Raw genomic sequence first — 12,333 nt, 5'->3', positions numbered from 1 at the left:
CGCATTCTTCCCAGCTGCCTGTGCTGCCTTGACAACCTTTAAAGCATCACCCTTGCTGAGAGATGTGTGGCTGGTACCTAAGACCGTTTCTGGTGTAAGAGAGATGTTTCCATCTGTTTTCTACCCCTGTTTTCTCAGTGGGGCTGTGGGCCTCTCCACCCCTATGAGAAGATAGGTGTTAGGAGTGCAGGCCTGAGAGTCAGAATACTTGTGTCCTCGCTTTACCACTTGCTACTTCTGTGCCCTTGGCTAAATCATTTAACCTCTGCCTTAGTTTCCTTATCTGTAAAATGGGAAACTAACCCATCAGGTATGGGGGGCCTAGTAAATGCTGAGGATATGTTTGCCCTTCTCAGCAAAGTCTGCATCCTGTCTTCCTTCCCCTGAGCTTTGTCTTCTCCAGCTTTCCCTCCGCCCATCAATACGCCTCAAGCTTTGGCTGCTTTCAGGAGGTTGATGAAGTTTATACCCCCGAGTTTCCTGCCTGCCCCCAGCTCCCAGGAGCCAACCTTCCTTCCTTCTCCGCAGCCTCAGGGAGGTCCCTCTGCTTTGGGGGCCTGCCTCCTCCCCGGCCAGCCCAGACCAAGGGTCTTCCTGTGTCCTCCTCATCCGAGGTGCCTTCATGTCTCACTTTCTTCCTCTTGATGTCCTTCCATTGCCCAATTAAACGGGCCCTGTTGGAAGGATCTGTCGTTAGTCATTTTTACGTCTGTGTGATTAGTCACCAAGTTATACCTTCCAAGTCCAGAAGCACTTCAAGCCTTGTTGAGAGAAACTTCAAGAGAGGAGACCATGCTCTCCCCTCTGGTGACAGCATGGGTGTTCACCCCTTTCCCCAGAGATGAGTCCTTGTTGAGTCCCTGTTGCTGTGGTAACCCCAGGCTGCACACCGCTGCCCTCCTCCCTTAATTATTATTATTAGTAGTAGTAGTATTGTTTTTTTAGAGCCACACCTGCAGCGCTTGGAAATTCCCAGTCTAATAGGAGCTACAGTTGCTGGCCTGCACCAGAGCAACTTGGGATCCGAGCTGTATCTGCTACCTACACCATAGCTCACGGCAACACTGTATCCTTAACCCCCTGAGCAGGGCCAGGGATTGAACCAGCACCCTCATGGATACTAGGTGGTTTTTTTTTTTTTTTCTTTTCTTTTTTGTCTTTTTAGGGCTATACCTGTGGCATATGGAGGTTCCCAGGCTAGGGGTCTAATTGGAGCTGTAGCCACTGGCCTTCCCCAGAGCCATAGCAATGCGGGATCCAAGCTGAGTCTGCAACCTACACCACAGCTCACAGCAACACCAGATCCTTAACCCACTGAGCAAGGCCAGGGTTCGAACACCCAAGCTCTTGGTTCCTAGTCAGATTCGTTAACCACTGAGCCATGACGGGAACTCCCACTAGGCGGTTTCTTAACCCGTCTCCTCCCTCACTTCTTCCTCACTCTGTTGAAGTGGGCAGTGAGGCCTGTTTTTAAGGCCTGGGGGGCCTCTAGCTGCAGCTGGCTTCTCCCCTCCTTGTTCTTGCCCCCTCCGACTGCGTCACTGCTCCCCATGGGATCGCCCTCCCTCACGTGGGCTCCCTGCTTTCCAAGGGCTTCTGAGCTCCACAGGTCCAACCACACACCACCTCCCCATGCACCTGTTTGTGGTTCAGAACTTGGAGGTGGACAGACCCGCCTTTGCACTCTGGCCCTCCCCCTCCGTGTGTCAGCCCCACTCCCTTCAGCTCTAAAGTAGAAAGAATAGTGCAACTCACTTGTGTGGTCATGAGAGGTAAACTGGTGTTGGGGAAGACTTAGCAGTAGTGGAGTTCCTGTGGTGTCTCAGTGGGTTAAGAGCCCAACCAGTATCCATGAGGATGTAGGTTCGATCCCTGGCTTTGCTCACTGGATTAAGGAGCCAGCTTTTCCACAATCTTTGGTGCAGGTTGCAGATGTGACTCAGATATGGCATTGCTGTGGCTGTAGTGTAGGCCAACAGCTGCAGCTCTGATTCAACCCCTAGCCTGGAAACTTCCATATGCCGCCCGTGTGGCCCTGAAAAGAAAGAAAAAATAATGGTAGTGCTTGGTATATGGTCCATGGGCCATAAACGGAGGCCGTGATGAATAATACCAGTACTAATAATTAATAATGACACTTCCTCCCTCTCTCACTTCCCCAGACTATAGGGTATGATCCTATCATTGCTCCAGAGGTCTCGGCCTCCTTTGGTGTGCAGCAGCTGCCCCTGGAGGAGATCTGGCCCCTCTGTGATTTTATCACCGTGCATACACCTCTCCTGCCTTCCACCACAGGTAGGTGTGTCCCTGCCTTGGGGGGTGGCCACAGAAGCCACAGACCAGATAAGGGTGGGTCCCCATCCTAGGCCTCCTGTCTACACTGATGGGGGGGTGGGGGCATCCGGGTCCCAGGAGCATGGAGTGTGGTTGATGCTTCGTTGCACAGCCCTGCTTCAGACTGAGGAGGGGTGAGCTAGCTGGGGAAATGCAGGTGGTGTGGGTGAGCTGAGTGGACACACAGGACCAGTGACCCCACCTGGGGCTCCTCCAGGCCTTTCTGGTTTAAAGACCCACTTGGAAGACGCACTGATATCTCAAGGATGTCTGGGATGTTTTTAAACTGAGTCTGGTCCAAATCCAGAAGAGAATCTCCTGCCCCAGAGCACCTGAGAAGGGAGCAGTGAGACCAGAGAAGCTGGGTCCTGCAGGAAGGAGGCATGTGGGGAAGAGCTGGTGCGGGGGAGGGAGGGGCTGCGGGGTGGAGCGCAGGCGCCTTGCGATGGATCTGAACTCTCCAGGCACCTCGGTCGCAAGAAGTCTCCTTCCTCCCTCCAGGCCTGCTGAACGACAGCACCTTTGCCCTTTGCAAGAAGGGGGTGCGCGTGGTGAACTGTGCTCGCGGAGGGATCGTGGACGAAGGCGCCCTGCTCCGGGCCCTGCAGTCGGGTCAATGCGCTGGAGCCGCGCTCGACGTGTTCACGGAGGTGAGTGGCCGGCCTGGTTCTGGGGCTGGAGCGGAGCAGGGCGCGCTCCCACATGGGGAGCCCAGCTGTGCAGAGGGCTCAGCTTGGGCCTACTGTCTCTAGTGGGAGAAGTTGTGACGCCAAAAATAACACGTTTGTGGTTTGAGGAGCCCTGGCAGAGCTGGGGACAGAGGCGGCCGTGCTGTCTTCTGAGATAGATTTTCAGAGGGACCTGTTCCTGATCTCATGCTAACTTTGGGGGCAGACAGAGCTGCAGATCAGGGGGAGGACTGGGGGCAGGGACAGAAGGGTGTAAGGAACTGTCTCATACCCACTGCCCGCATCCTGCCCTCACCGCCGCCGGAATGATGATGAGTGCATTTCCTGTTCACCCCTCTTAAAAATCCCATCCCTGGCATCAGACATCCAGGGGACAGAGCGTGGGCTTTGTGCTCAGTGGAGGGGCTCTGTGGCCTTGGCAAGTCCTGACCCTCTGAGCCCCTGTAGCACTCAGCGTCTGTTCCCTGCCCTGGGCACACTGTGCATTGGGCTTGTGGTCCTGATCATCTTTCTCAGCGTCTGGAAGCCGGGGTACACCTGACCTTGTTGGTGTTGCCGTCTCCCTAATGCATGCCCTTCTCCCTGCTCTCTTTGGCCTCCTCGTGGCCCTTATGCTCTGTGGCCGGCGCTCTGAGACCTGCGTGGCCAGAATCCACTGGGAACCGGTAGGGTCTTGGGAAGAATGACCAGAAGAGAGGGGGCTTAAGCGACATTTCCACGGGTCCTACATTGTGCCCAGTGAGCAGAAGGCTGGAAGGGGCCCTGGAGGATGGGGAAGAGGTGCCCAGGTGGGCCCCCTGTCATGTCTGTAGCAGCCCACCCAGAGGAGTCTCTTTCTGGGCAGGAACCACCCCGGGACCGGGCCTTGGTGGACCACGAGAAGGTCATCAGCTGCCCCCACCTGGGCGCCAGCACCAGGGAGGCCCAGAGCCGCTGCGGGGAGGAAATCGCCATCCAGTTCGTGGACATGGTGAAGGGGAGGTCCCTGGCCGGCGTTGTAAGTGTGCCATGGGGGGCTGGGCCCAGATGGCGGGGGAGCAGCCGGAGGAGGGCGTGCTGCTGGTGGCAGTGGGGCTGAGCAGTGACCGGATGCAGTGCTGGGAGCTGGAGAGGAGGGACCCGCGTGAGCCGGCGCTCCGGGTGGGGCGGCAGGAGCTGCCCATGCTTGGCCTTGACAGCAGAGGCCGGCAGTGGGGAGCCAGCTCGGCCTGTTACAGTGCGGCCTTGCTGCTGAGATGGTGGCTTGTCCCAGGGCCCTGCCTCCAGAGAAAGGCTCCTTTGTTCTCCATAGGCCCTGGGAGTGAAGGAGGGTGGCTGGCGTGATGGCCGGATGCCTGAGGTGGGGGCGGCTGGGGGACGCCTGTGGAGAGGGCCCTGGTAGGGCGTTCTCACCTCGTGACCCGGAGCATGCGCCTGGCATCTCGTCCCTCTTAGACCCCGGGCCGGGACACGTCCTGCCCCACAGCCTGCATCTCCCCCTCCCCCCAAAGGACCCCTCCACGCCAGCGGGCCCCCTTCCTTTCCCCTAATCATGGCTTCTTGACTGTGCTCACAGCGGGCCCTTCCTGGCATGTGTTTCACCTTCACGCTGAACTTGACCTAGACTTCATTCCTGTTTCATTCGTTCGGTCTTCAGATGGTCCCTAAGCTCCTGGGGGTACCAGATACCGTCATCGCCCTGTGGGGACCTGGCGATGAATAAGGAAGGCACGACTCTGGTTTCAGGGCTCTCCCCAACCCCTCCGTGGAGACACGTTTGGCCTTTCTGGCTCCAGCCCAACCCTTGTGCAATGAGCCACGTTCTCTCTCGTTAGTAACATGTATGAGTTTGTATCTTCGTCCTTAATTAAATTCTCAGTTCTCGAAGGGCAAAAACCAAACCAAAACCAAAACAAACCCAAACCCCAAGCCAGGAGGTAAGCTTCTCTGCAGCTCGTGGGGCACTGCCCGTAGCATTTAACCAATAATGAACGAGGGTGGGAGCGGGGCCAGGGGGTGGTCCCTGACCCCTCTGGCCGACTCTCACTCAGCGCAGGGATTTTCACTTCTGAGGACAGAACTGAGACACAGGATGCTTTGTTCAACGCTGCCGGCGCTGAGTGGAGAGCCTGGCTCCCCAGGCAGTCCTGGCCTCTGCCTCTCGAGAAAGGGGCCCACCGCTGCCCTGCCGCGGGCTCTTCAAGAGCCTGGTGACAGCTCGGCGGTCGACAAAGCCATGTGGTCCATCAGTGTCTGCGCCCTCCTCTCTCTGTGTGTGTCTGTGGGCTCCTCAGAGGAGGGCACAGCTTCTCGCTCCCTTTCCACCCCATGGGCTCCTGAGTGGCTCATTCCTCCCCTGGGGAGGCTGAGGGGTACCCAGGTGAGCTTGAGGTCGTGACCCTTGTGACCCTTGCCACCCAGTCTGGGCTGGCCTCATCCCTTTCCTGTCCACTCTCAAGGCAGTTTGCAGGCCTCAGCACTGCAGCCCTTGTGAGTCATTCCCGTTGTCATTGGGGAGCGGTGGCATTCCAGGCCTTTTCCTGAAGGGGACTCCTTAACACCAGCCCCATCAAGGGGACCCACAAAATGGTCCCCTCTTACATAAGAGGTCAAATCTCGTGGTCAAATAGTCAAACTTTGGGAGATCCTCTTGTGGCTCAGTGGGCTAAGAACCCGACATAGTGTCCTGAGGATACAGGTTTGATCCCTGGCCTCACTCAGTGGGTTCAGGATCTGGCATTGCCATGAGCTGTGGTGTAGGTCGCAGATGTGGCTTGGATCCCGCCTTCGTGTAGGCTGGCAGCTGCAGCTCAGATTCAGACCCTGACCTGGGAACTTCTGTATGCTACAGGTGCAGCCCTAAAAGGAAAACAAAGAAAAAAGGAGTTAAGGTTTAGACAAATTGAATGCTCCGACCACAGCGCCTGGTGGGGTAGAGTAGGCATTCGGAAAGAAAGACGCTTTGTCACCTAGGAACCCTCTCTGTCCCTTGTTCTGTACTGGGTCCTCTCTAAGAGAGCTCACATCTTCTCTAAGCACAGGCACAGACGAGCCTTAGGGTCAGGTTGATGCCCAAAGGCACTGGCTCTTCCCGGAGCCTCTTGCTCATCCTCTGGAGGCCACGGAACGCGCCTGTTACTTGGCCAGCCTGTGATGCGCATGGCCTGGCCCGCACGGGGGCAGAACCAGGCGTAGTGCCGCCTTGGTGGCTTCTCAGTCCAGTGCTTTTCCTCTGGCTGCTGTAGGCGCTCGCCCCCAGCTGTCGCCTGGCGCTGCAGCCCTGGGCTCCTTCCTTCCTCTGGTCCTCGGAGAGGCCAGAGGGGAGCTTGGCCACAGGGAGCTCTCCCACCAGGCCACCCCTCACACCCAAAGGTGCCCTGGGGAGTCCTGCCTCCTCGGTCGTTTCCATGATTGTCACGACTCTCTCTTCTCTAATTTTCTGCCCGTTGTGTCTTTACGAAAACAGGAGTAGAAGTGGCCTTTGCATTACATCTAATAAGTGCCTGATTGATTTGCGGCCATCCCCAGGTTTCTGATTAATTCCTTCTTAGATGGGTCTCTTTGTAAGTCACCTCCGTCAGAGTGGCCGCTTCACTCAGAGCCACAACATCTCGAGCCACGAGATGGAAGAGACGTTTTGATCCAGGATGAGCTGGCTTTGTTTTCAAGCCCCAGTGGGGGGTCTAGCCAGCCAGACCTTGGATTTATCACATTAGAGGATGGTGTGGCTTCTGCCTCCGTCCACCTGCCCAGCACGCCTGGGGTAGAGAAGTTCACCGGAATCACCATTTGAAGACTGATAGCATATCAGAAGTGTAGGAACCCAGGCTTTTAAATTGTGATATTTGGATAGAACGTTTTGTGACAAGGTAAAAACATCTTTTTTTTTTTTTTTTTTTTTTGGCTGCCCCTCCTCTCCCCGCCCCCATGGCATGTGGAAGTTCCAGGGCCAGGGATTGGCCCATCATCCCTACGACAGGGACAATGCTGAATTCCCTAGCCCACTGAGCCCAGGGAACATCTAAAAACACATTTAAAAAAAGTCAAGAGAGAGGAGCTCCCGTGGTGGCACAATGGGATCACTGGCGTTTCTGCAGCACCAGAACACAGGTTCGGTCCCTGGCCTGGCATAGTGGGTCAAAGGAGCGTGGCTAGAGCCACGGCCTAGGTTGCACCAACGGCTCACATCTGATCCCTGGCCTGGGAACTCCACATGCTGCCGGTGAAGCCAAAAAAGAACAAAAATGAATTAAAAAATCAAGATAGAAAATACAAATGAAGGCAAGTGAGCAGTGCCGTCTCAGAGGGACCCACCCCGCCATCCAAGGGATCTGTGACTCCCCATATGTTTTACGTCTCTGACATAAAATCTTCCTCCCTCTGCACAGAAAAACAAGTCCCTGGAGTGGGACAGAGGCTCAGAGAAGAGGGAGCGCCCCCCTGCACCCCCGCTGGCAATGCAAAGTGGGTCTTAGCCTGTGCCCTTTTCTGACCCTGTAGCTCTCCTCAGCTCTAGGAACAAGGTGTCGTCTTGGTGGCTTGATGGAGGTTGTCACCCCCCAGGTACCCAACGCAAGGGGGCCCCGTGCCTTCTGCTCTCCACATGGCGCTAAGTGTCCCCAGTGAGACCTCTCTGGGGGGCTGAGTCTGGCAGGTGTGCCCTGTTGGACCCCTTCCTGGCCTCAGCCCTGCTCCCCCTCTCTCTGCAGGTAAACGCCCAGGCTCTTACCAGTGCCTTCTCTCCACACACCAAGCCTTGGATTGGTCTGGCTGAAGCTCTGGGGGCACTGATGCAAGCCTGGGCTGGGTCCCCCAAAGGGACCATCCAGGTGGTAACACAGGGTGAGCCGGGGACTCTGCAGAGGGAGGGGGAGGGTCGTGGGCCCTGCACCCCACAGGGGTGTGTCTGCTGCAGGCCACAGACCAGCGAGGGACTCGGAGGTGACCGTGTTCACGGGACGCCACGTCTCATGTTCGGTCCGAGTGTGACTCGCTTGCTTCTGAGCGGGGCAGGAGGGGAGGGGCACAGAAAGCCATCGGGAAATATACCTGATTTTCATGCAGCTGTTTATGCAGCATTTTTAAGATGAGCAGGTTTGGGGTGCAAGAGGGACCTCCCCAAGATTCGGAGTTTCACATGAGAGGCAGGGGCATTTGTGAAGGGAGTTTGGGTGAAGCAACAGGACATTTTATTCTGCTGGTGACCTGGTTGCTCACCTGCTGTGCACCCTCCCTTCCGTGAGGCCCAGGCCCTTCTCCACTTGTGAATTGAAAGCCGGGGCGGGTATGTTAGGAGAGGCAGGTGGTGGGGACATTTTGTGCTCTGTGACATTCTAGGGTGGGCTTTCAGGCAAGCAGACATACGAGGGGGCACTGGCCCGGCGGGGGAGCGGGCATGAGGCTGTGTCTCCTGTCTGTGGGGCCACAGGCTCTGGCCGCCTTTGCAGTGGGTCTCCAGAGGCATGTCCTCCATTGGCTGTTGGGCATCTAGTCACTTGGGGAGAGGTTGGGTTTGAGGCAGGTTGACCTTGAGCTTTGCCAGTACTGGGCAGGGGCAGAACCAGGGGTCCCTGCTGGCTGGGTGTCCAGGCCCCAAGGGACGAGGTGGGGAAGTGGGCACGGGTGCTTTAGTCGCCCCTTTGTGCCTCCATTTCCTGAGGCTGCCAAGGTCCTGAGTGCCAGGTAGGGGTGAGTGTAGGACGTTCTTCAAGTGCCCCCTGGGGAATGACGGGCAGGCCAGGGGCAGTGGAGTTGGGCTGAGCTGTGGAGAGGAGTTTCTTAGACCAGTGAAGAGGGTCCCTGGTGACCTGGCCTGGACCCCAGCGCGTCCCGCTGGCTGGCTCTCTGCCCCCGAACAGAAAGCAGAACCTCCCAGCAGGCTGCTGGGCAGGGTGGGGGGGCAGGACAGTGCAGAGCCGTGACCCGGAGTGTGGCCCCTGTGGTCCCCTGCCTGCCCCTGTGCTGTTCAACACATAGCACCCTTACAGTGGCATCTCTCGGTCCCAGGAACGTCCCTGAAGAATTCTGGGACCTGCCTGAGCCCCGCTGTCATTGTCGGCCTCCTGAAGGAAGCTTCCCATCGGGCGGACGTGAACTTGGTGAACGCCAAGCTGCTGGAGAAAGAGGCTGGCCTCCATGTGCGCCCCCCCCACCCCCGTCTTCCTGGCCTTTTGAGAGCACCTTTCAGTTCTGCTCCTTGAGCGGGTGACAGTGTCGACCTGAGCGGTAGCGCCTGGTTCACCTGCAAAGTGGCAAGTGAATGGGAGGGGAAGCAGGACCTCCATTTCACAGCTGGGGAGCCAGGCTGGGAGCTGGCAGGTAGCTCAGCGTGCTCACCTCTGACCCCCCACCTGTGCCAGGGCACCTGCGAACCCTGGGAGCTCGCAGCGCATCCTCTGAGCCTCTGCTGCCCTTCGGGGCTTCCCTTTGACGTCCTCCCTTCTGGTTCCCTTTTTAGATCAAAGTCTGTGGTTCTGGGCAGTAGGGCTTTCTCCCCCCACCCCCGCTCCCCTGCATCCCCGTCAGGCCCCTGGTTCTGCACAGGAAGCAGCAGTAAGTCGGGGCCGGAGGGACCAGGCTGGATCGGCCTCGGGGACAGGCCAGCAGACCCCGGCCCTTCTCACAGCCCTGCCTCCCCCTCTTCCTCCCTCCTTCTCCCCACTTCCCACTCTCCCCTCCAGGCCATCTCACCTGTCCCTGGTAGATCTCTCTTTGCTCTCCCTTTAGAGAGGAAGCTCCTGGTTGGGGGCACAAGGCTTACCCATTCTCCCTCTGCCCCGGCCCCGAATTGCCGAGTGCCTTGGCCAGGCTGGACCCCCACAAGTTAGTGATTAGGCCAAAGAGGGGGTGGGCATAACTGCTTCCCTGCCTTCTCTCTGCAGGTAACCACCTCCCACAACCCTGCTGCTCCGGAGGAGCAGGGCGGTGCGGAATGCTTCCTGACCGTGGCCCTGGCAGGTGCCCCCTATCAGGCCGTGGGCTTGGTCCAGGGCACTGCACCCATGCTGCACGCACTCAACGGAGCTGTCTTCAGACCAGAAGTGCCTCTGCGCCGAGGCCTGCCCCTGCTCCTGTTCCGGGCTCAGCCCTCCAACCCTACCATGCTGCCGACCATGATTGGTGAGGAGGGGTCTGTAGGGCCGGCTGGTGCTGCCCCTGCGTCAGAGGAGGGCATGGGGGAGGCTCTGTCCTGGATTTTTGCCTCCTTCGGCCCCTCTCCATGTGTGAGGGCATCTCTGGATCTGCAGCATACAGAGGGTCTGTCATGCCGGCTTCCAGCACATCTGGAGAGTGGCTACGGAGTTCAGAGGTTAAGTGCCTTCTGTAAGGTCGCAGAGCAGGGTGGCAGGGGTAGGACCCCAGGGCCGCTGTTATTAGTCAGGCACTCATCACATTAAGGGCACCGTTTGTTTTTACTTTTTATTTTTCGTTTTTTTAAAGTTGTATTGAAGTGTAGTTGACTTACAATATTGTGATCATTTCTGCTGTGCGACGTGATTCAGTTCCACGTGCACACACATTCATTCTCTTTCAGAGTCTTTCCCGTATAGATTTATCTATAGATTATCACAGGATACTGGGTAGAGTTAACTGTGCGATACAGCAGGTCCCTGTTGGCCACATTCCCCAGATCCCAGTAAGGGCACACTTAGAGCTGCCTGTGGCGCTCAGAGCCGTGGAGTGCAGGGTCCCTTCTGACCGCAGGCCCGCTGGCCTAAGAGGGCACCCCCTCCAGCAGTGTGGGCATCTTGGACCTGCCCCCGTCCTGGTGCGGGCTTGCACTCTCTTCCGAGTTTGGCAGAAAGCGTCCACAGACTTCAAAGGCCCTGCTTTCACTGCCCCTGCCTGCTGCCCAGAGGACCTTGCCCTGCTTTTCTCCCTTGCTGATGGTCTGGATAAAACTGGCAGCCAGCAAGCCTGGCGATGGCTCTCTAGCTCTTTGTGGCTGATCTTCCCCTCCGTGCCCTGCCCAGTGGTCGTGGTGTTCCAAAGCCCCCTGGAATATTGAGGGAAACTGGGCAGATCCCTTTGTTCCCTCTGTCTCAGCTCTGCAGCTCTGAGACCGTCCCCCTCGTTGCAATGTTGATCTCGGGGATCCGACTCGTGAGCCCACTCCCAGCCTCTTGCCTCTCCTTCCCCCGTGCCCTGTGCCAACCAGGGGTTCCTTCTGCTTCCAGGCCTCCTGGCAGAAGCAAGGGTGCAGCTGCTGTCCTACCAGACCTCAGTGGTGTCGGATGGGGAGACCTGGCACGTCATGGCCATCTCCTCCCTGCTGCCCAGCCTGGAGCCCTGGAAGCAGCACGTGACTGAGGCTTTCCAGTTCCATTTCTAACCTGAGGATCACCCGCAGCAGCCTCGCCGGGTTTCCCTGATGAAACATACCCACTGGGCGAGGCGATCCGCTTTCCTGGGGCTGACACCGCTTTTGCTGCAGACTCCTGCAGTGCAATGATAACCACTCAATAAAGAGCTTACCCAATATGCTCCGGGCTTCCTTGTGTTGTCATTACCCTGAGGAGCCACCAGAGGGCACCCGCAGGCAGCTGTGGGGCTCATTTTTGTTCGCAGTTAGAGCAGTGATGGGAGATCCTGATGGGCTGACTGCGTGCCTGGATGTGGCTGCTCCGGGGAGAGTCCCTCCCTATCTCTCAGGTTATTGGAGACATTTTTACAGGAATAATGCTCAAGGTATTTTGGGTTCCTATGCTATTCCGAATATCCCTTCTACCTGAGAGTATGGATGCACTTTGATAAATAGAATTAAACAATCATGTACAGCACTATGTGCCAGGTACTGGGTTAGGTCCTCTGCCCCAGAAGATTAAAGATCTGACTGCTCCCCTGGAAGTCTCCATCTGCTGGGGGGACAGAGCACACAGAGGTCGCTGGAAGCAGTGAAGAAGGTGCTACAACAGGTGTATGTGAATTCTGTCGAGGCCAGAGGGGGAAGTAATTTGAGCCGAGGATGGGGGCTCCCAGGAGATGTTTGGAAAGATTTCATAAGGTGAAGAAAGTGTGAGGAAAGGCATGGGGCCCGAGGGTTACTCTGCCGAGTTTACAAAGTCAGCACAGTATGAGATAAATGAAATGTAACTTCATTTTTTTTTTTTTTTCTTTTTAGGGCCACACCCATGGCATATGGACGCTCCGGGCTAGGAGTTGAATCTGAGCTGCAGCCATGGCAACACTGGATCTGAGCTGCATCTGCAACCTACACCGCAGCTTGAGGCACCGCCGGATCCTTAACCCACTGAGCAAGACCAGAGATCAAACCCACATCCTCAGGGACACAATGTCGGGCTCTTAACACAATGAACCACACCAGGAACTC

The 12,333-nt window shown here is 57.1% G+C and overlaps 1 protein-coding gene across 1 annotated transcript in view; it reads left to right on the top strand.

The window, feature by feature from the left end:
- PHGDH (phosphoglycerate dehydrogenase) overlaps positions 1-11,486 on the top strand; it is a 32,168-nt gene extending 20,682 nt beyond the window's left edge. Inside the window, exons 6-12 of the mRNA NM_001123162.1 lie at positions 2,163-2,295; positions 2,836-2,984; positions 3,868-4,020; positions 7,712-7,844; positions 9,009-9,139; positions 9,884-10,121; positions 11,180-11,486. Coding sequence (NP_001116634.1) covers positions 2,163-2,295; positions 2,836-2,984; positions 3,868-4,020; positions 7,712-7,844; positions 9,009-9,139; positions 9,884-10,121; positions 11,180-11,334 — 1,092 coding nt within the window. The 3' untranslated portion in view covers positions 11,335-11,486. The remainder of the gene's footprint in view (positions 1-2,162; positions 2,296-2,835; positions 2,985-3,867; positions 4,021-7,711; positions 7,845-9,008; positions 9,140-9,883; positions 10,122-11,179) is intronic.

Source organism: Sus scrofa, chromosome 4 (assembly GCF_000003025.6).
Source record: "Sus scrofa isolate TJ Tabasco breed Duroc chromosome 4, Sscrofa11.1, whole genome shotgun sequence".
Classification (NCBI taxonomy): Eukaryota; Metazoa; Chordata; class Mammalia; order Artiodactyla; family Suidae; genus Sus; species Sus scrofa.
The sequence above is the reverse complement of the archived record's forward strand: the minus strand, read 5'-3'. Positions and strand labels throughout refer to the sequence as shown.